Source organism: Schistocerca cancellata, chromosome 4, assembly GCF_023864275.1.
Source record: "Schistocerca cancellata isolate TAMUIC-IGC-003103 chromosome 4, iqSchCanc2.1, whole genome shotgun sequence".
In the NCBI taxonomy this organism is placed as follows: Eukaryota; Metazoa; Arthropoda; class Insecta; order Orthoptera; family Acrididae; genus Schistocerca; species Schistocerca cancellata.
In genome coordinates, this window is record NC_064629.1 from 76,979,433 (window position 1) to 77,004,398 (window position 24,966).

General features: G+C 36.5%; 1 protein-coding gene across 3 annotated transcripts in view; it reads left to right on the forward strand.

The window, feature by feature from the left end:
* LOC126184668 (muscle calcium channel subunit alpha-1-like) overlaps window positions 1-24,966 on the forward strand; it is a 601,154-nt gene that overhangs the window by 395,308 nt on the left and 180,880 nt on the right. For 2 of the 3 annotated variants that reach the window (XM_049927151.1, XM_049927153.1), the window contains exon 22: window positions 3,513-3,620. In XM_049927151.1, coding sequence (XP_049783108.1) covers window positions 3,513-3,620 — 108 coding nt within the window. Of the gene's footprint in view, window positions 1-3,512; window positions 3,621-5,125; window positions 5,234-24,966 lie in introns of all 3 variants that reach the window. The other variant, XM_049927152.1, reaches the window with a different exon arrangement.

Sequence of the window (24,966 nt, forward strand, 5' to 3'; positions counted from 1 at the left end):
ACGATTTTTATTTGGAAGTTTTTATCCCATGGGTTGTTCCAGGTTAGAGTTGATGCTTCACTCAGCTCTCCAAAGGTCTGAGACAACAGCATCCCTCAGGGCTCCATGCTGATTGTCACCCTTTTCGCCAATGGCATCAATGGGATAGAGGCCATTTTTTGGTCTACTGGTCAACCCTTTACTTTTGTATCCGGTACAACTCCTACTCCATAGCCTTGGCAAAATGCCTGCTCCAAGGCATCTTGCAAATGTATTTCTGTCATCGTACCAAGGTCCATCCTGACCCAGAACTCTACTTGGGTACCCAGCACTTAAACATTGTTGCACAGTCCCATTTTTGGGCCTCCTCTTAGACTGACTGCCCCCCCCCCCCCCCCCCCCTCCATATTCATGAACTAAAGGCTAGCAGCATGCGGAAGCTTCAAGCTCTCTGCTTCCTTGCCCTCTCTTGCGGTGCTGATCGTACTTCTCTTCTCCATTTTTACCAAACCCTGGTCTCATCCTGACTAGTCTATAGTTACCAGGTTTATGGTTCAGTGGGTTTGCAAATGTTAGAACCATCCCCTCATTGTACCATTCAACTGGACACTTGTCACCTTCCAAATTAGTCCCATAGACAATCTCCTTGCTGAAGCATGAACCCTCCCCATTCAGCTCTGACAGTACCAACTCTTTCTCACTTATGCAATCAGCATCCAACAACTTCATCATTGTCCAACTTATTTATTGTATTCTTTTTGCCTGTGAGGGGCATCAACCCCCTGAGACTGCCATTAGGTGGGATAACCAGCTGGAAAGCACCTCGTACCCTTCTGCTGAGACATCCGCATTACCTCCTTGGAATGTACTCCTTGGGCTTTACCACACCCCCAGTCCCCCTCCTTGGTCAGTACACAGGTCACAAATTAGCGATGATCTTTCCCATGGTCCTAAAGTTTCATTCACCTTTCAGCATCTGTCCCTTTCAGTTCTCCAAGAGCATCAGGGTGCTACTGTAATTTACACTGTTCTAATGGACTGATGACCTCAGATGTTAAGTCCCATAGTGCTCAGAGCCATTTGAACCATTTTTAACATAGCTTCAAAGAAATTTCAGTTCATAGAAGTACACTATTTGAAAGGCATTTATCCTAAAATTTGAGGTGTACATGTCTCATGCAGTTGATGTAAAAATTATAATAGCAACAAACACTCTACTCACTTGGCACTCAACTACATGCACAGGTCATCGAAATATGACAATTCAAGTGAGTAAGTGAGAAGAATGCTGTTTCTTTTACTCATTTCTGCCTGTTCTGAAAATCAGACATTCTTAGTGTTCAGCATGGAGAGGGTGTCTTACCCTTCCTGTTCTGGGTTACCCAATTTCCCATGGTTTACTGGTCCTATCTGTGGACTCTTGGACTGTGATGGATACGTTTTTAGCTGCACATAAGGGCAACCTGTGACTGGAACCCATGTTCTCCACAGGCACTCAGGTTGCAAGGCCATCCATGTGGGTAAGAAGCTTTAATTCCTTGCCATTTTTTTTTTTTTTTGAGACTTCTAGTTTTCGTTTGGAAACTCATATATCAAAAAATGTAAATGCTTTTACTAATATTGCCTGCCCTGGGAGAAATGGAGCAGATAAGGTGCCACTGAGGGAATAAATTTTTTCCATTATGTGGTAATTACAGGGTGTGGGAAAAAGTATGGAAACACCAAATACACAACACATTACCATGCCTGGTATGGTGGAGGAAAATGTTTGGTACTCAAAACAGCTCCCAGTCATCTCAGAATGGATAATTACTGATCCCATATGATTTTCAATGGGTTCTTACACCATTCTTCCTGCAAAATAGTGACAAGTTCAGCTAAAGATGATGGACGTTGATAGTGATCACACAGTGTTCTGTCCAAAATAGACCACGAAGGCTCAGTATATTGAGATAAACCAGTTGTGGAAGATGTGAGCTGCGTGGGCAGTTCCTGTCATCTTGGAACACATATCACCACTTGGAAACAAATATTACACCATGGGATGGACCTGATCAGCCAGAATGGTAGCTTTGGCATCATGTATTCCTGTTACAGGCATTGGCATCAGTGATGTGTGGTTTCTGAATTCTAGCTCACCCTGTGGTTCCCAGCTTATGGAGCTACCTTTGTAAAAAAAAAAAAAATATATATATATATATATATATATATATATATAATTTTTATTATTTTTTTTATAGTGTTCATGAGTGCAATATTCATCTCAGCAGTGACTCTTGCAGATGTTGTCTTCTTATTTTTCGTCACACTCCTCTTCAGTGACCAGTTGCCATGATCACTCAACACACACTGTGATCCATGTTGTGACCAGGCAGATGATATTTTTCCATTTTCCCTATATGTGGTGTAAATCCTTGATTGGTGCCTCTTAAAATACCAAACATGTTGACACCATATGAGCACCAACAATTTGTCCATGTCTGAATTCACTTAGCTCCAATATAATGCACTCAAAACTACATAGAACACTGTTCTGGCCATCAGCATACTGAGGACATTTGACAGGTGCCATTTGTGGTCACATACAACAGTGCCATGTGCAGACCTGGCTAGCATCTGCATTTATGTTGTCATGTTTTTCTTGTGATGTTTTCACATTTTTCTCCAGCCCCTGTATATGGCTTTTGACTATAAAGTTATGTTAGCAATGAAAGGCAGCAGAATTTTTTGTTCATGGTATTTATTTACTGTTGAAGCTTTCATGTATAAATAACACTAATAAAACTAACAGATGTATAAGAAAAAAGACATAAAAACTATAAATCTTCAGAGACTGTGTATAAATTACATGTAGATTGCTTTGTATGTGCAGTGTTCTGACTCATCTCATTTATATTATGTCTCTGTCTCTCTCTCTCTCTCTCTCTCTCTCTCTCTCTTACATACACACATACACACACACACACACACACACACACACACACACACACACACACACACACACACACACACATTTTCATTTTTGTTGTTGCTGCATTTTTTTTTTTTTTTTTTTTTTTTTTTGCTACATTTAGTAAAATATTTCTTTTGTTGATACATTTTCTGTAATTATTTAATAATGATTTTATAGAATTGAAAATAAGTTTTATTTATCTTAAGATAAAACTTAATTATGAGAAATACATCAAAGAAATGGCTACACTTGAAGATTAATAATTGTAGTAGATCAACTTGTTGGCAAATATACAGTGATAACTGCAGGAATGTGTGGTATGCTGGGCAGTTGGGTATCATATAATATTTCTGTCACTTGTTCACAGGGTAGTTTAAGGCATTAGGCCTTACATGGCAGGATGAGTACGTGAATTGAGTGGGTGAATGAGTGATTGTGTGTGAGTTGGTGGCAGAGTATTTAAAGATGTAATTATGCACATATATGGAACAGGGAGCATATGCAGATCAGTGAAGTGTGGAACAGGTGTATTCTCATAAAACAATTTCTGGTACATTTTCATAATATATCTATTCCATAGCATGTAGTCCAGTGCGTGATAGTTGCTGTAAAGACTATCGGCAACATTGTGCTGGTCACCTGCCTTCTACAGTTCATGTTTGCAGTTATTGGAGTCCAATTGTTTAAGGTAGGCAGCAGTTAAAAGAATGTTTTATTGACAAATGCACCTTTGGGAAAGGATTAATCTTAATGAGTTAACTTTTGTGATAATTTGTTAAAAAAAATCAATATTAATTTCAGCACTTCAATTTGTGGTGTATCTCAGATCAGTTTGATTCTTAATTATCATTATGACACCATGCTCCACATGAGTCAGGGAGTCAGCCAGCAAGTTTTTCTGTGACACTGTCTCAGAAAGCTTCCCATACTCATTTATGCATGTCTGTGTGAATTAGACATTGTGGCCACACCTTTCCCTTTATTTTTGATACAGATTTCATTTAGGAAGCTCATTAACTATGGAGTAGCTTGTTAACATATTAGTGTCTTAATAACTAGATCAGAATTCCCAGTGTCACCCTTGTATGAGACATTAGTCATACCTACTCCTTATGTGTGTACATGTCCATTAGCAGGGAAATAGGCTTATTTCAAACCAAAAGAAACATTTTTGTCATGGAAGTCTCTATGTATGAGCTCACACACACACACACACACACACACACACACACACACACACACACACACACACACACACACATAGGATGAGGAAGAGCTAATGAGTAAAGTTACAGCTGCACAGAGGGAGCCATCAGGCATGCAGCTATCTAATAAGTTAGTCAGTATACCATCACATATAACTGCTTACTTCTATCAATTATATGCTTCATAAAGGTTATTTGCTGCACCTTGAATGACTGAATTTTCATAAGATACTGCCAGAATGAAGGACTTATTTGTGAGCTCCATCAAACACAGCAGTATTTAGATATGGGGCAGCATATATTTCAGTGGAGAAATGGAAAAACCAAGTGCATTTAATAACTTGGAGAAGCTCTTTCTCTTCTGTATTTCAATACCATCAACACTTGTTCAAAAAACAGCTTATTAATTGTGTGATATAATGTTATTTGTATACATTGCTTGCTGGCTCCCTACACTCTGAAGTAATTTTCAGCTTGCGAGTGTTATTTATTCATTTATACTCCTTATTCCCAATAAAAAAAGTCATCATGGCCAATTGTCTTTTCCCTGTTTCTTATACCCTCCCCCTTCAAGGGAGAAATTTTTTTATTACCAGAGTGAAGAAAAAAAGCTAGGTCTATCAAAGATTCTGCTGAGCATTTGTAGCAACACAGAAACAGCAGTGAATTTTTTGTCTGTAGAGGTTTCTTATACTTTGAAAAGAGTTAGCATACAGATTGATGTTCAGTTTCTCACAGTTGTTACTGCAATAAAATACTTTCACTTTTCTTGGATTAAAATCTTTGATGATCAAAAATTTTGAATTCTAGTTTTATTTCCATCACTCTGTCAGTTCTGGCACGGAGTTGTCATTCCAGCTCTCCTGCCCATCTCCCCTTAGGTGCATTTGACTGTATTCCTGCCTGCCTACCTGCCTAGCTTTGGGCTAGAATAACCATCACATCAATGCCCATACTGACACTTGCCTCTCTCTCTCTCCTCCCCTAGTACGTAGTGAAATGCGTGATAGTAGCCATTAAGACGATCGGCAATATCATGCTGGTAACCTACCTTCTGCAGTTCATGTTCGCTGTCATTGGAGTGCAGCTATTCAAGGTAACTCCCTCCAGAGCCTCTGTATATGTAGCACCTTGACGCTTCAGTATTGTTTTTACAGTTTTCTTGCATTTTGTATCCACTGGTATAGAATGTTTGAAAATTAACTTCATGCTTGCGAAGACTTTCACCATTAGTGTCTCTTGTGTGCAGATTCATGTTAAATGCACGAATGACTCATATCCAAAAAAACTGCACTGCATGTTTGCTGCCCATGCACAGCTTAGCTCTGTTATATCCATAGAATAAGTTCTTTTAGTAAAATTTGAGATATCTGTTTGAGATACATGTCCATCTTTAACTACTGTTTCATATCATGCCAGTTATTCACTTAGCCTGGAAGACAAAGAAACTACAGAGAAAATTTAAAAAACCTAATATATTTCTTGTGCCATACAAAACTTGCTTTTTGTGCTTAATGTGAATTTGAAAGAATGGAATTAGAACTTAAGTAGTGTCTTGTTTGTTCTTTTTCTGTATGTCATTGTCATATATGTGGTGCATACTTTAAATAAATAAAGAATTAATTCTTTTTTTTAATTGATGTAATATGAATTATTTTAATAGATTTTTCATAAAGTTTCCTGTTGCATTTGTATATATAATCCTTAATGGTTACAAGTTTTGTACAAGTCTGTTCATTTTCCAACCATTGACTGCGTCTTTATCATGTGACTGTAAAATAATTCCAGTATACTCTATAAAAGTTTTGTTCTTATCTTAGAGTATTCATTTGAATTGTCTGTCCTTGACACAACTGAGTTCCATACAGTAGGTCAACGTAGCAAATGTGATTGAATGTTGCTAAGTAGACCTAGTGTATGGAAGACAATTGCACCAAGAGAAGATAATTCAGAAGTACTCGTTAAGAACAGAGCAAAACTTTCATATATTGCACTGAAATTATTGTACAGTCACATAATAAATATGCCACCAGTGGCTGGAAAATAAACAGGCTCTTTTATAACTAACCACTATTAAAGAATATGCAGCTATGACAGGAAACTAAATAAATAATAAAATATAGTTGATAGTCCTTTGTGCCAACGCACTGTTGGACTTACACAAATTAATTTTTTATTTGTATGTTGCTGTTCATTAAATTGAATTTTTCCTTAAATATTTTTTGAGACATTTCAACTGTATTGCATTTCAGGATTGTAACTTATTTCACTTCTTTTATTAGTTAAATAATATTTTTATGTTTGTTAATACCAAAATATAGTATATGAACAATGCACATGTTATTTAATAAGTCTTGCTACTTTGTTTATCCTATTGGACATAACACTTTTCTGTCTTTGGTATTCATTTTAATACTGTGCACATTAGCATAGAATTTGTGATTGATAGATGGAATTGTACAATAAATCTTTATTAAGTGCTATAAACTGCCATTTTATGGTCCATATAATGCATTCTCCATTAAAATGGCAAAAAAGTGTAACTCATAAAGCCAATCCACCACAGTCATGATTTCCAATTTGATTGTATGGTGTCAACGAGGGAAGTAAGGGCTTTTTTCTTGTTACAATGTTTAAGGATAAAATTTTAAATGCCTGCAGCTGTAACTTATCTGTAAGCAGTGTGTGCAGCATGAAGTGTAAAGTATCTAAATAAACTAGCTCTCCTGTGCTGAAATGCATGTCTATAGTATCATCAGGACATGCAACTCATGTCAGAGTTAGCCAACAGCTCACTGCTAAAAGCATGAAGGTTCTTCACTGCAGACGCAAGCATAGTATATATAGATGGCATGCAAGTTGAATGTTCAGGCATAGTATTTTATCTGGGCATAAAAACAAATTATTTGATTATCATATTCCTGCTTAATATTTCAGATGGTAATGTCCAAAATATTTTTAGTTTTAACTGCTACAGAAGTGTAAATGACAGTTACTTAAAATGTACCAAATGATAGGGGTTCCCATTACTAAGTGTTAAAGGACATATGAACTGCATTTACTCATATCATTAATTGAGGAGAGGACTTGCAATTTTGAAAGATATTCCCCATTCCAGTAACATATTCCCTATGTTTTGCACTACAGTCCCTCTAGCTCTCTGGCTGGGTAGTTTTGATTGCTCATAGATTGTAGGTACTTGAACAGCAAGCAAAAGCCTTAAAATTATTATTAAATGGATCTTTGGTATAATTTTAAGGACTACCACAGAAAGGAGGACATAATTTTATAATAAAATTGACGCTCTCTTCCAAACGCCTATACATACATCTCTGTAGTACTGTTCATCACTAAAAGAAATATCATTTTGAGTCTCACCTTACATTTCATGTTAGTTCAGCAAGATTTGAATACGTGAATTATTATCTTGTGACCTTATAATTTATGTGCATAAATAATTGCACATACTTTTGGGGTGTACAGAAGGTACTTTCATTTCTAAAAGTAGAAAATATAATGACATTAGACTGAAGCAAACTTAAACTCCAAAGTGAGATATATATATTCTGGCTGCAGCAATGAAGGAAAATTTGTACCAAACCAGGATTCAAACATGGATCTACTGCTTGCTAGTAAGATGCATTAACTACAACACCACCCTGGAACAGTGGCTTTGCACAACTGCTCAGCCAACTCTAGCATGCCTCCATCCTGTATCCAAATTGTCATTCACACCTCAACTCACTTGGTATTCACCCATAACTCAAACAGCATCGAAGAGATTCTCCAGCTGTATTGAAACAGCACATCAGCATTAAATGAAATGGGGGATCTTGACAGAAACCCAGGTATATGTGGTTTCATGAATGAAACTAAATGGTTGCAGAGACCTTTTAATGTCTCAAACATCTATGATGTATATATGTAGACTGAATCAATGAATGGAGGGAGAGAGGTATGCTAGAGTAGTCCGTGCTTTTGTGCACATTCACTGTGCCAGGGTGGCATAGTGGTTAGTGCATCTGCCTAGCGAGCAGGAGATCCAGGTTCAAATCCCATCCTTCATACAAATTTTCATTCATTGCTTCCGAGATTTGAAAAGGTCTCTGGAACAATTTAGTTTCATTTGATTAAATTTTAAAGCATCAAAACTTTTATAACACGGCAATGATAACAACACCAAAACTTGTCAGAGTGTTCATCTGTACCACCTGCTACTCTTATGATGCACAAGTACACAAAAACGTACCATTGCCACAATATTAAGTGTCAAATTTAAAATTTAATAAGGCTGTGGCGGCTATATAACTTCACCTACTTTGTTAAATTATTTGCAGAAGGTAATGGCAGGAATGCAACATACTTTGTTTAGTCTGTTCCCAATTGTGCAGGCTGGCCTGATCCAGCTTATATAATTATAATATGAAGGGACAAATCAGTGATATTAGCCAGCTTGTGTACAACTTCTGTTACATCAACTTCTGTTACTTCATTGTTACATCAAATACTTGTGAAGTAACAGTTACATATTCATAAGGCATACCGTACTTCAGACATTTGATTAATTTCATTGTGAGTGAAACAGTATTAAGCCATTGCTTTGATCTGAAATTTTGTCATCAGGACACGTACTTGCACACATAATTTTTTTTTCCTTTTCCTTTAATATATTAAAACTAGCCTCCGTTTTTTATGAAAAAATCTAAACTTCAGTGCAGTACTACTATTGGAAAAAAAAAACAGATGCAACCTAAGTGTAAAAGATTTTAATCACAGAGATATCAGTGCCAATTGGGATACCACTCATTTTTTAATGTTTGTACATACCCTGAGTTTTAATGTTTGTACAACACAGACAGTGAAACACTCCCATCCATTGATGCAGAGATGATAAAGTGTCTGTGCAGTTACATGTGTCAATGTATCATGTGTAAATCAGCTGTAGTGGAGTGGATGCTTTTCCTCATTTTTATTTGCGGTTTCCATTCTGGAAGTTGTGTAATTGTGACCAGTTGCTATACAGGAGTGTTTTTCAACCTGTGGGTCATAACCTCCAGGTGGTTGAAAAGTTGTTTTGGGAGGGTTGCAATCATACAAGGAACCACTTGCAACATGTCCAGTAACAAATGTTTTGTGACAATCATCTGTTATGTTAGAAATGTCACATTGAAGTGATGTGGTTTTGTGAGAGCACTTTATACAGTTGCTCTCTTTCAGTTGTGAAACTTATTTTTAGTAATGAATATGAATTTAATTTAAATCTGTTGAACACTTGAAATGTTCAAAGACTTGCAGCAATGAGAAGTGACACAGTGTCTGTTGAACTCCTCCGTCATCTGCGAAATAGAACTAGGGCAATGAGTGTCACTAAGTCCTGTATAGATTGTATTCATGAATTCACCTCAGAGATATTTGTGTAGAAATGGTGGTGCACAGCAGCATCTTGTAAAGTACTGACAACTTAGTTTTCAGCTTAAACTCTTCAACATTTGAAATCTGCTATGGTAAAATTCCATGGAACTAGAACTCTAGAACAGTTCATGAAAGCACATTTAAAACATACATTGAAATGTGATACAAAATGGCAGCAACACCACACACACACACACACACACACACACACACACACACACACACACACACACACACACACACACACACACACACACACACACACACACGCAAGACTTCACGACATGGTTACTAGAATATAGCATCCTTTGAACCAAACAATAGATGACCAGGAAGAGAAGGCATGAAGTACAGCATTTTCTACTGAATGAATCTAGGACACTTGAGCTCATCTCAGATTTTAATTGACACAGTGTGCTTACACTGTTTCTATTTTTGTAGGTCTGTGGCTTGGTTGGAATTCCTACAAATGGTTCAATTCTCACTTCTTTTGTGTTGTTAATTGTGTGTTTGCTGTGAAGTGAGACATTTTTTAATTTTGATAGACCAACGGTCAGCAGCTGGTGGATGGCGGTCCAGATCTGGACAGTGGAAGGTCAAAAACTGGACCGCCAGCAAGAAAGTATATTCAAGAAAATTATTTTAAAAATTGTTTTTTTGTAGGTAACAATATGTTTGAGTGGCAACCTTATCACTTTTAATAGTATTTTACAAGTAATTGCATGACCCATTTTTTTGAGTTCTTAATGGTTAGTAACTGGATTAAAAACACAGTGGCTATGCTGTGTAGCTCAGGAGGGTGCACTGCAGAGCAGAGGCAGAGGGGAGAGCTAGCTGTCTGGCTGGCACAGCATGTTGTGTTGATCCACATGAAAGCTCTGCACATTTGAAGGCAACACAAGAATTTTATTCAAGGAAATAGGAAATTTTATACATCAACCTCTGACTCTGGAAACTTGAGAAGCCTCTTTTAATCAGAGCAGGCATATTCATTTTAACAAAACTCTAACAAAAGCTTAACGCTGCTTTATGAAACTTTGATGTGAAATGACAGTTTTATCTTTCGGGCAAGTGAACACAGTGACCTGTGACATGGAAGCAGCTCCTTTATGGTGCCTTGGCACATGATTTGTGCCCAGCAGTATCTTTTAAAGAATGAATTTTAATTGTCACTTTATCAAGAGTAGTTGCAACCTCATACAGAGCTGTCATTCATTGGTCTTGTCGTAACAAGAAGCTTATAATGTTTGTTTGCATCAATATGGAACCTAAAATTCACAAAGATAATTCTGAAAACAGGAAGTATTTAACTGACTGGACTGAAGAACAATTGTTTTTCCTTTTTTTACGCTGCATTATAGGCCTGGAGCTGTTTCAGTTTGCCTCGTATGTAACAAAACCGTTACTTATGTGAGACATATCAATTTAAAGTGACACTAGTAAACATCTCATCAACAATTCCATAAAAATTTTCCTCTGGATAGTGAAGCTCATAAGAAAATCTGTAGGCATATCTACCTTCTTTCAGAAAATGCATCCCCTTATGAAATCGCTCTATGAGTAGGCAAGTAAAAATCTGCCGAAAAAGTGTTGTGCATATGTTGGGTGCTTAATAAACTGTAGAAGCCATTTTTGGACACTGAGATAGAAAAAAAAAAAATGTTGGAAGTGTCCACAGTTCATGGTATTCATTGTCAGCAACAAGTAATACAAGAAGAACCAAAATTTTGGCTGGTGACAGTAAAACTGATTTGCATGAACTACTGCAGAAGACACCTTGCCATGCCACAGCACTTGATGAATCATGAAGAACAAATGTCCAGTTTCATGTGATTTTTGGATACTGAAAATAAATCATGTAGGAAAGCCTTACTATTGTATGTTGCTTGACAAGACTCACGGAGAAGATTTATTGAAGAGTTCTGATGACTATATGAGAAAAACAACCATTAGGATGATAAAGTTATGTTTCTATGGTGCCCTGGCGATGATCGGCAAAGAAAAGGGACTAGTAAAGAGAATCGAGGATAAGAATGCTGGGCATCTTCCCAGTGCATAATTCACCAGGCAGCCCTTTGTGGAAAACTTAGTACCACTCTGTAATAAGTAATGGATAGCTTTATCAAGTTGATTAATTTTATGAGGTCTCATTCTGTTCTTCAGCACAGACAGCACAAAGAGTTTCTATCTGAAAGTGATTCATCGCATTGTGACTCAATGCAGCACAAGGGTGTGCATTGGTTAAGCAAAGATCAAGTGATTAAATGATTTTGGCAAACAAAAGAACAATTATCCTCTTTTGTAGGCAAGAAGCTATGAGTTCCTAGCAACTGAATGCAGTATTCTGTCTGTGGATTTCCTGAAAGACATTCTAAAATGTTCAAATGCACTCAAGTACCAAGCTCCATGGAAATGGGAAATTAATATGCGATCTGACACAAAGCATGTCTCCTTTCTGTCACAAGTTGAATGTCTTTGAAAAAGAAATGTAATTCAAGAATATATTCACATCCCAACAATTCTTGAAAATAAAAGTAATTCTGAAACAGGCATTTCAGTATTTTCATATTTTACATCTGATCTTAGGAAGAAATTTACAGCAAGATTCCAAGACTTTGCTGAGATACAGAAGTTGCTGTGATTTTTAAAATTGTTTTTTGAAGTTTCTCCAGTGGCAGAACTAACTGATGTGGCTGTGAAGTTGTTCCGCAATTCAAAGCCTTTCCTCCAAATAGAGATAATGGGCTTGAATGGAAACATTTCTTTGCAAACATAGAAAACTCTGGCTAACAAAATAAGGAAATTGCAAAAAAATTGCCATTTACCTGCTATTATGTTTGACGTCATATGTTTGTGAAACTTATGCTCTCTAGTGTCTGTAATATGTAGTATATCTACTGTTGAAACAGCCATAGTGCTGCTTCAATCATCACTGCAGTGGCAGTTTTTGTACAAAGGCTTTTGCTTGTATGGTCATACTTATGATATGGATGGTTTGAAAGTGGACATGGGTGTCTGAAACTAGTCACAGTCAAGAGCTAAGAAATATACTTCCTAATGCAACTTATGATGGAGCTACAACAATTAATTCAATTTATTTTTAAAAAGATTGTTTTTGAAGGACCAGTATCTCTCAGGACTAACAGTCATCCACCTTGAAGATGCTCTTCACATTTCATGCATCCCATGTGAACCTGACTTAAAAAAAACTACATCAAGACCACAAATGTGATTTTTGAATGGAGTTATGTCTACCTATGGTTGTTCATATTATTCTCTGTAGTAAAATGTACCAAATATACTCACAATTAATTAAAAAGAAATATCTTCTTCTGAAACTGGATGAAAGTAAATGAAAAAACCTGCCCAGTGCATGTCTGTATACTATGGGTTCTGTAATACAAACCCAAGGAATGTGGAATTTATTTTTCATTGAAATTACATAATTACTTGTTTAACAGTAATTTAATGTGGTGTCACTTAAGGAGGATAATTTACTTCTGAGTCTTACCTGCAATAGGAAACATCTGTTATGTGAAACATATTTTCCTGTAGGTGCTCACGTAAAAATATGGTAATGCATTCCATTACGAAATAAATACTAAACATGTTCATAAAACAGTAATATAGTGTATAATATTATACCTCCTTTTTTATGTAAGAAAGTTGTCTAAAGACATTTGTTTTTGCTTGCTCTTCAAAATGAGTGCTAAACACAGAAGACAGCTAGTTAAACGAAACATATTTCCACATATTGGTTAATGCACAGTTTTATTGAATTCATGTTGGTTAATGATGACAGATCTAAAATAGAATTTATAAATGGCTATTTGAAGACCATGACTTAATATGAGTCTTTGAAGTTAGGAGAACTTGCAACATTATTACAGAGAATTTGTAACATCATCATAGAGTCCTGAGTGGAAGTACTGTAGACAACAATTTCAAAATGAGTAATGTGGCTAAGATACAGCTGAATACTGCATTCTCAGCAGCACTGTCATTTGTTGGAGCTTCTACTATACAAGAAGGAAGGTCATAGAACATCAAGTGACTTAATGTGCAGCTATAGCAGCTGAAGACAGAAGGTTATTTTTCAATAGTTACCAGAGGCTAAAGAGAGGCACTGGACAGACTTATTATGTGAAAAAGTGCTCATTAAGTGATTCAAGCTTTTACAAAATTATATTGTGTATTACTCATTATATGAATCACTCTTTATAGAAGGCATTCATTAGGTGAGGTTTGACTGTACTTTATTCATCGTAATAATAATACTGATGTAAACATTAAACTGTTTATTCTTCCATATTTTCAGTTATTCCATTGTAATTTCTTTCCTCCAGAATATAAGCCATAGCATCAAGAGTAAAGTCAGTAACAATAATGGTATTATTCAGTGATTATATGCAAATGCAGAGTGCTTTATTGACACAACTGCAGTTTTATGCTTAATGACTAATGTCTTTCATTTATATTATTTAAAATCATACTTGACATTTATCAGGATAAAAAAATCCAAAAATTTAAATTAGAAGACTTTGTCTGTTTATTTGTTAATAATTTGTCAAATATTGGCTCTATTTTTGACCACAAATAAACAACTCATTTTCTAAATGAAGCCTATTTCTCTGCCTACAATGTTCACCATTGAAGAGAATGTCTAATTCATTTAGATAGGAAGTGGTGAATGTCACTAATAAAAAGCTCTCCTTGCCAGCTGTGGATATTCATATTTTCTCCTCATCCAGAAGATGTCAAACTTTTGCAAATTGAATTCCATTTTAAGCATGTCATAAGCAGCAAAATTTATGTGTTTCTTTCATCGTCATGTTCACATCAGCCAGTTGTACTGACATATCCAAAAATGGGTTTAGTATCCATCTGTGCCCATTAACAGCTTTAGAGTTCAGTTCTGGAAAGAAACTTAAATAGTTTCCCTTCTAAATTATGCAAGCTCCATATAATGCAAGGAATGTGAGAACTTACTACCCCCAACTGATCTATTGCAATTCCTTTGCCAATCTTCTGAAGACTAGGGAAAGACTCAAATGTCATCTTTTGTAAAGATGTTGACCACAAATGAAGTTTCCTCTGATTTTATCCTTGGTTGTAATGTTTGTTTTTCCCCCCTCCCTTGGAGGCTCTTGTTTAAAATATTTAGTTGGTTAAAAAGATGCTCTTTTCTAAAATATTTTGTTGGTTAAAAAGATCAGTGAGCAATGCTATTTTTGATAGCTAAACACAACTACAAAAATAATTCACTTATCCAGCTTTAGAATCTCGTAAGAACATTAACACTTAAGCTTTTAGTTCCAAAACTCGTGTCAATACCTCTTCTTTGGAAAGCCACCCGACTTCTGTGTGATAAAAGAGATTTTGATCAAGCAAACCTATGTCTTCACAAATGAATCAAAACAGTTGAGTTTTCAGTGCTTTACCTTCAATAGAGTTCCCAATTTTGATCACCTCTTTAAGCACATCATTTAAATCAGAAGGTAAAACAGGAAACAGAAAGCAGTGTGTCTCAAACCATTTTGCATTATTGATTTTAATTTGACAACAAGCTTGTTTTTATTGGCAAGCAGAGTTTTAGTACCATCACTGTCATGAGTGATACATTTTGTCCAATCAGCCTCATAGTGCAAGTGCTTTCTAAAAACATGTCATACAAACATTGGCCAACAGTGCAGGAAGTATTTGAAAAATAAAATTTCTTCTGTCATACTTTCAACTGCCTCAAATTGCACAGATACTGTAAATTGGACATGCTCTGAAATATCAGTAGAGTCATCAAACTGAAAAGTGGACTCCTCTTCAATTTTGGAGTAATTGTTGTTGAATGTCACTGACCATATCATTTGTTCTGCATTCAGTTGTATTATCAAAATGTGATATGCTTTTTAGCTTGTTTGCTTCTTGCTTAGCTAACATAATTACAACCATATCCAGAGCTGCTGGCAAAATAACATTCTCAGCATCTGTATGTGGCTAGCCTGCTTTAGCAACTCAGTAGCTAGCAAATAATGCTTTCCTGTTGACACTTGATATCTAAAATCAGATAAAAATATTGTTAAATAAGAAAAACAAATAAACAATCAATGACATAACATTGTTTTTAATCAACAAATGACAATACTGTTTTGTTATCTGAATCATAGTAATTAGCTATTAGTTAAGGGTTTTCATTTTTTTTTTTTTTTTTTTTTTTTTTTTTTTTTTTTTTTTTTTTTTTTTTTTTTCGAAGAAATTCAATGGTTCATCAGCTTCCTTGGAATGTTTAGTTGAAAGGCAATGCATAAGCTTTGATGGTTTCAATCTTGCACCTGAAAATACTTCACATATATTTTAGATTTGTGTTTATTATTCATGATAATAAAACATTACTTCAAATAATTGTTATTAGAAAGTCTTTGCTTTACAATTTTGATTTGCATCAGCGACTGCCACCTTCATCAGGCAAGATGGCTGCACAGACCTGATGGGAAACTACTCCATTTCTTGCTTGGCCGGAGGCAAGCACAAAGACACTATAATCACATTGATACTTACTGATGTATTCAGACAACTGATTAAACCAAGTGAAAATGTGTGCCTAGGAAAACAGCTTGACTCTTTCTCGGCCTCATGTACTCACCGTGGTGCTGCCTGCATAGCACTGGGACTACCTTGCTCAGTGCACTTTATTTCTTGATTAGTATAGTATCAATAGAAATAAAATTAAATACATTGCCTTTGAAATCACTGATATAGTTTTATTATGGTCCTGGGGGGCTGCCAGAATTTATTTTTGATTTCATTTAAAGGACACTCCCCCCCCCCCCCCACACACACACACACACAAAAAAAATCAGTGCTGTAACAACATATATGTATAATTTAATGGCAAAACTACAAGCAAATTTTCAGAATAAAGTGACACGTATATTCATAAAGAAATATATGTGGGGTTTTGGCCTTCCACAAACAGTTTGTTCTGGAATGGAAAAGCACTCCACAGAAAAAAATGTGACAGCTTTATGACTAGGAACAAAATTTACAGTATAAACTGAGAAAATATCTAAGTTTTAAATGAACAAATTTGTTTGCAGAAAGCTATCAACAAAATGGAAACAGTGTTCTAATAAAAATTGTTTCAGTATACCTCTTATTTTTCTTGGAGATCTGGTTCACTTGATGGCTATTGGATGGTTGTATATTTGTGACCTTATAAATATAACACAACTTGCATTTAGTATTGGGATGTGTGGTGTAATTTGTAATTGAGTTTTGTTTCAGTGTCATTGGGATAGTAATCTAGATGCTGTACTGTAAACCAAGTTAAATTCATTATATTAACAAGATGGATATGGTAGGGTTGAGTAATTTGAACAGAAGTTTCAAACTGCTCCTCTTTCTCCTTAGATGATATCACTATCATTGCTTGTTTGTACAAGTTAAAAATTATGAGAGATTCAGAGCTGTTTCACTGGAAAATCAGGCATAAATGTTGCTTAATTCAAATGTAGTTTGGTATTCAAGCTTCAAAATATATATAATAAAAACAATCAGTTTTTGAAAATATAATATAGTTGGACAGATAAAAGAATCTACTAACCAAGTACTGTTAGGAGAAAACGCACAAAAGTTGAGGAGTCAGAGGAGACTTACTGGACGGGCCAAGTAGGAAAGACTGTCTGAGGTTATGGATGATTTTCCCCTAACTGTCCCCATTTCCTAAACATTTCCAGTCCTTTTCCTTCATCCCTCTTCTTCCCCTTCCACCCTTCTGTCAGAAAAAGGAGCCACTGGCTCTGAAAGCTTGCACACTGCCTTAACTTTTATGTGTGTTTTCTTCCACCACCACTTGGTGAGTAGATTTTTTGTGCGTCCAATTAAAATATATATATGTGCATTGCATCTCTTATTCACTGCTGTAGGAAAGACTTTTATTGAGTTGTTTTGGTTATATCTTTATATGAAGTTATTGGTTTAGCGTATTACTGATGAACACTCCAAAGAAATGCTATTTCTATCAATATACAGAATGAATCACCTAAAACTTAAATCCCTTTTACTGTTTAGATCATTCAAAATATCAGAGTAAGGGTTTTGGGAAATAGTGGTAGATAGATCATGTAATTTTGTTGGAGGTGTAATACTTTTTAACTCTTGTATCATATGACATATTGGAGTAAATATTTTTTTAAAATGGAATCGTATACACTGAAGAGCCAAAGAAATTGCTACACCTGCCTAATATCATGTAGGGCCCCCACGAGCACACAGAAGTGCCACAACACGGTGTGCCATGGACTCAACTAGTGTCTGAAGTAGTGCTGGAGAGAACTGACACCATGAATCCTATAGGTCTGTCCATAAATCCATAAGAGTACAAGGGGGTGGAGATCTCTTCTGAACAGCATGTTGCAAGGCATCTCAGATATGCTTAATAATGTTCATGTCTGGGGAGTCTGGTGGCCAGTGGAAGTGTTTAAACTCAGAAGTGAGTTCCTGGTGCCACTCTTTAGCCCTTCTGGACATGTGGGATGTCACATTGTCCTGGTGGAATTGCCTAAATCTGTCACAATGCACACCAGACATGAATGGATGCAGGTGATCAGACAGGATGCTTATTGCCAGAGTCATGGCTAGACTTATCAGGGGTCCCATATCACTCCAACACCATTGTGGACCCTCCACCAGCTTGAACAGTCCTCTGCTGACTTGCAGGGTCCATGGATTCATGAGGTTGTCTCCATACCCGTACACAGCCAAGCGGGGCTCGCGTGCTAGGCCCCACCATTACATGCAGCAAGGAGATAGACCCATGGTAATAAGATAAAACGAAATTCTTTTTCTGTGTTGTTCATATGACATAAGTAATGGGTCATCTGACACACACACACACACACACACACACACACACACACACACACACACACACACACACACACACACACACAAAGCAAAGCAGTCACAGGTCACACACACGCTCTGTCCAGAATGTCTTGTGCCACATTGAGCAGAAGCAGCAATTACAGAATTACGTGACTCTCGGCCTACTGACTTTTGCCAAAAATCTCATTACAAAATCTTGAACCATTCATGAAAGAAAAGAGGTGTAAATTTTAGGTGATTTACCCCGTATAGGAAGGGGTAATATTATGTATTGTATGGACGTTCATATGTACAGTTTTCTATACATTTATTAGTGACCTGGTTGCCTCAGACTGAGGTTTTATATGAGGATGATTTTCATTGGTTGCATCGTGTAGTATATTGGTTGTTAGTACACTTGTGTCAACTGAATAGAATGTTAACTAGCCTTATTTATGTTATCAGGGAGGACATTAATGTACAATGTGAGAAGAACTGGGGCAAGCAGCACACTGTCCAGTCATCCAGATTTTGGCTTTTTGTGATTTTCCTTCACCACTCCTGGCAAATACTGGGATGGTGCCTTCGAAAGGGCATGGCTGATTTCGTTCTCTGTCCCTGCTACAGTCTGAGCTTGTGCTCCATCTCTAATGACCTCAGAGTTAGTGGGATGTTGAACCTTGAACTTCTTTCCTTTTCTTTTTGGCATGAAGGTTGATTTGAACATTGCAGTGCTTTACTAGACATGTTCATATTGGAAGTGGTAAACCCTTGCCTTCATCTGAGATTAGATTTGAGTTGACCTACTCACCCAGTTACAATAGAACATACAGTTTAACGTGGGCCCCAAGTGACAATGCACCTCACCGTTTTTCACTTACACAAATTATTGCCAATGATGAGTGAAGTGATAAGTAACAGAAAAATAGCAGAAGACGTATCCACTGAACCACATACTCTTATTATTACAGAATTATTCCTAATATTGATTTATAAAATGTCTTACATATTGTGTAGTAATATGTCAAATGTGGTCTCAAATTTTGGATTGCTGCTGATGTATCAACAAATTATTTAAGTAATACTTTGCCATACCTTGAAAAAGAGGTCACATTAGAGAGTGTTAACCATTCAGAGAGTACAACGTTCTACATCCCATGTAGCTATTTCAAAATCAAGGAAGAAACATAATGACAAACAATGTCTTCATGTCTCCTACTCTTGCTAATAAGCTCAAAGAAAAGAAATACATCATGAAATATCTGATGAGGTAAAGAAACCAAATGCTGAAATACACTCCACACCCATCCTGTGTTGGACTGGCAACACAGACTGCATCATGATTGAATACCAAGGGAGAAAGAATAAAAACTTCATTCTTCTACTGAAGTAGCAATACAAAAAGAAGGAAAGAAAAAACCTGAAACCATGAAATTCTACAAGGTAACAAAGTACACACATAAAAGAAAAGTTTTGCATCACCTCGCTTCCGAGAGTTCTGGAACCTGTACAAAAAATTGGAACAGAGATCAACATAAACATCATTTCTGCCCTTTTTATTGCTCATGAAAACCACACATTCCATGTTGTACCACCATACAGTGAGTCCTTCAGAGGTGGTGGTCCACATTTCTGTACACATCAGTACCTCTAATACCCAGTAACATGTCCTCTTGCATTCATACATGCCTGTATTAGTCATGGCATACTATCCACAAGTTCATCAAGGCACTGTTGGTCCATATCGTCCTACTCCTCTATGGTGATTCGGCATGGTTGATGGGTCACGTCACAGCACTTTTCAATCTATCCCAGGCATGTTCGAAAGGTTCATGTCTGGAGAACATGCTGGCCACTCTAGTTGAGGAATGTCATTTTCCTGATGTAAATCATTCACAAGATGTGCATGATGGGGGCACAAATTATTGTCCATGAAGATGAATACCTCGCCTATATGCTGCCGATGTGATTGCACTATCGATTGAAGGATGGCATTTATGTATCTTACAGCCTTTATGGCACCTTCCATGACCACCAGCAGTGTATGTCGGCCCCACATAATGCCACCCCAAAACATCAGGGAACTTCCATCTTGCTGCTTTTTCTGGAGTGTGTGTCTAAGGTGTTCAGCCTGAGCAGGTTGGCCCCAAACATGTCTGTGACAATTGTCTGGTTGAAGGCATATATGACACTCATCAGTGAAGAGAACATGTTGCCAATTCTGGGCAGTCCATTCGGCATGTTGTTGGGCCCATCTCTAATGCACTGCATGGTGTCATAGTTGCAAAGATGGACCTTTCCATTAATGTTGGAAGTGAAGTTGCGCATCGTGCAGCCTATTGTGCACAGTTTGAGTTGTAACATGACGTCCTGTGGCTACACAAAAAGCATTATTCAACATGGTGGTGTTGCTGTCAGGGTTCCTCCAAGCTATAATCCACAGGTAGCAGTGATTCACTGAAGTAGTAGCCCCTGTGTGGCCTGAACAAGGCATTTCATAGACAGTTCCTATCTCTCTGTGTCTCCTCCATGTCTGAAAAACTCTGAGATGCCTGGACACTTCCCTTGTTGAGAGCCCTTCCTGGCACAAAGTAACAATCCAGACCCAATCAAACCACAGTATTGACCATCTAGGCAGGACTGAACTACAGACAACACAAGCCATGTACCTCCTTCCTGGTGGAATGACTAGAACTGATTGACTGTTGGACCCCCTCTGTCTAATAAGCTCTGCTCATGCATGGTTGTTTACATCTTTGGGTGGGTTTAGTGACATCTCTGAACAGTCAAGGTGACAGTGTCTGTGATACAATATCCACAGTCAATGTCTATATTCAGGAGTTCTGGGAACTGGGGTGATGCAGAACTTTTTTGATGTGTATATGATTTGGGTATGGTTGATGAAATTACTGATAAATGTACTACAAATGTTGGGTATAGGAGATGGCCACTGCATGTCTTCTACAACATATTGGACATGGTGGCAATAAATGTATTGGTCATCTACAAAATTGTACAGGAGAAGAAAATGGAAGGAAGAAGTTCGTACTCCAGCTGGCGAATTAACTTAAGAGAACAAAAGAGCAGTAAGAACAGAGAAAAAGAGGAAAGGGGACCAAAATCATGTAGAAAGTGGGAGGAGTGCCAAATCAGCCTCTGCAAAGGCAATAAGACCAGTGACAACTGTGTAAAGTGCTACAAAGCTGTGTGTAGAAAGTGTGCACACTATGCAGAAATCATGTATGCTAACTGAATGTAGAAGATTCCACTGACGAGTAAAAGTTGCAACAAATGTGAGTGTAATATGGACCATATATACTTAGTGTGTCTAGAAGATTGTAATGTATGAAAGTCTAATGTGTATGAAACTTGTTAGCAATGATAAATTGGTTGTAATGAGTAAGTAATATATTAATTAGCATGTTAAATAATTATTGTTATAATTCACAAAAAGGTATGGATTAGCATACACTGAAGTAAAATTCTTGTTAAAGTCAAATATGAAGATATTGTATGCAGGGTTAAACTGACCCCTTTTTACCATTTTAGGAATGTCTGAAACTCTGCTGTTCTTGTGTTAAGTAATATACAGTTGTTGAAGCTAACCACTACTCGTGTGCAACTTTGGGTGTGCCTCTTGTACTTTATTTCTATTAGGTTTACTCAGCATTCTGGATTCTATTTTAGTGGTCTTTATAATTCACTAACATTTCATAGGATTCAGATGAACCCCAAAAACCTTACAATACAAAACTTGAAGTAGTAATATATGAATGGGCAGTTAGTGAGAACAGATGCCCTCACAGTGAAAGGAGTCTGGTAAGAAATCGTTCTTGAACAGTTCTATTTCAAATTGTGAAAGAAATTTAAAAAAAAATATTTAGGGTATACCAGAATATGTTTTTGATTATGATAACAAATTTCTATGATAAAAAAGACCTTCAAGGATTATATGACAGGCTGCTATCAGAAAAGAACTTGTAACTGTGTCCATTTTTTCATTACTTAAACCAAGAAACTTGCCTGAACTACACAATACTCTTCATTCTTACAAGGTTGTTGGCAATGTGCAATGAACTGACGGTTATTGCATTTAAGTAATATGGATGCAAGACAAAAATTAATGATATAAAAGGTCAGCTAGAGAAAAAGTAAAGTTTGTCAGTATCTTTTATGATTTGCTAATGTTTGAACTTATTAAAGCAGAAGTCATTCCCATTAACATCTAACCTGAATTTTCACTTTCATTATTAGAACTATTACCATATGGTCTCAGCATCACAAGGGAAAAACTAAATTGCTATAATCATGAAGGACCTGCTTGTCAAAAGTAAATAGCGTATTTGTTGACCATATGTTTGTGTAAATCACTTGGACGTCCATTCTGTTTGGAATTCTGTGTATGGGATGAGAACACAAAAATGTAAGAAACAAAGGTCAGTAGATGAATATCATATTATAACCCTACTGTCACTAAAAAGGAAACTCAGTATTCCAAAATTCCTATTACGGTTCATAGACTTCACTCAAATAATCTGTTAATCTCTGTCTTTTTGTACACACAAGGTATGGCTAAGAAAAGGAAAAAAAACTTAATTGAAAAATACATTAAAAAGTTAGAAACCAGGGGAAAAATTGTTACTTCCAGTACTTTCAACACTAGTGTGAGCTTCAGGCTTTTATTGAGGAGAGAGAATCTAATGTGGAAAAGCGTCATGGGTATACAGACATTTACTTCTGTACTGGTGATTGCTGGAATACTATCAGTTCCCATAGATAAAGAGATGAGATACAGAAAGCACATTCTTAACTTTTCATTGGTACATTTGGTCTACACTTCCTCTTCAGAAATGATAATGACACTTGCCATGAAGAAGTCTTGCAAACCTGTCCTCACCTCTTCGCCAGAAGTGAGATAGACTGCCAATTGAGTTCTTGAATCACCTTATAGTGGGGAAATTTATTTCTGTCTTGTATGTGTGGCAGCTAGACTTATCATATCCTACATTATATCTTTTGTTGATGAGATTTTCCTGTTTTGTTGCTTCTTCTGAAATGTGTATCATCAGGTTCTGAGGTTTGCAAATTAAATCACTTGCCCTCTATTGAATGTCAGCTGTGTTGTGATTGAGCATTATGTGGTCTAGTAATCCCTTTGGTACTGCATTAAGCAAATATGCTCACAGTCTTTGATTTTTCTTAGCTATTTGGACATTATTGTGTCAATCATCACCAGTGATTATCTTGTACATTGTAGGTGGTTTCTTGTTTAAATATTTTGTTACGTAGAAACACTGTTCATTTCTTAACTCCTTCTATACATCAGCGAGATGAGGATTTTTTCTTGGTTTCAGAAGATTGCTGAAGAATGCTTAAAGCCATGTATACCTTCTTATACATTACCTAAGAGACCACTTCTCACTGTACTATCCATCATATGGGTATGATCATTCAAATAAATGCTGCGCCAATGAAATGGATACAGTGCACAAATCATTATGTAAGCTGGAGAAGTCTTGAGAAATATTTCATGATTTTTTTAAAGAACTATTTTTGGCTCAGCCCTATTTAAAATTATAGTAGATCATTTAAAAAAAATGTTCTCAAGCATCCTTTACTATGACCCACACAAGAAGGAGGCACCAAAGGAGATTTAAGTGTTCTTTGGTAGTGTACATTTTATATGTGCATTATAAAAGATGATTTGACCTTATATGATCATAAGGTTAAAACTACCGTACGCCCTGGAAACTCTGATATTATCCAAATACAATAAACTAGGGCACAGTCACTAAAAAAGTTTCAAGGTAACCTATCTACTGGGGTCTCAAAGTTTTTTGAGTACCAAGAGTATAATTTCGGTGTACTATCATCGACAGTGAAGAGGAGATTATGGAAGACATTTTAAATTCATTACTCATGCTACACCATCAAATATAAAAGAAAGGTTACTGAAGATATTTTATGGAAAATGAAGCCCATGTGCCACAATGTCTATATTACAGTGGTATATTCTTCAGAACTGATCTGAAATGAGTGTCCCCATAATAACAAATGCTTCCACAGAATAATGTCTAAAAACAGCCTTGATCACACTCTGTGATTTATGGTAGCTGTGAAGTCACCACTGAAGCATAAGAGTAACAAATAGCTTATTTTCCAAATGATGTGCTGATGAGGAAAATTTTTCCAACTTGTTTCCATGTGCTTGGCATCATACTGACACCATGTTGCCCTTGAAAATAAATAAAAGTAAAATATTACCAAAGTAAGTGTAATCAATAGTAGTGAAGTAATGACTGAAAACTGTAGCTTCTAGAAAACCATATATTTTCCACCTAGTTAGAATTCTTAAACACAAAGAGCCACTTGGTGCACAAGTGGCATTCTGACAATGCCAACATGCTTTTATCAAGGAAATTTGAACCCTCAGTAAACCTTAGTCTATATTTATGGAAGTATTAAGTTTGGATCATCATCAAGAGAACTTCTATGTGCAGTCATTCAAATGTAGCACCCCTCAATGCAGCCATGGTAGGAAATGGATAGAGAACATAT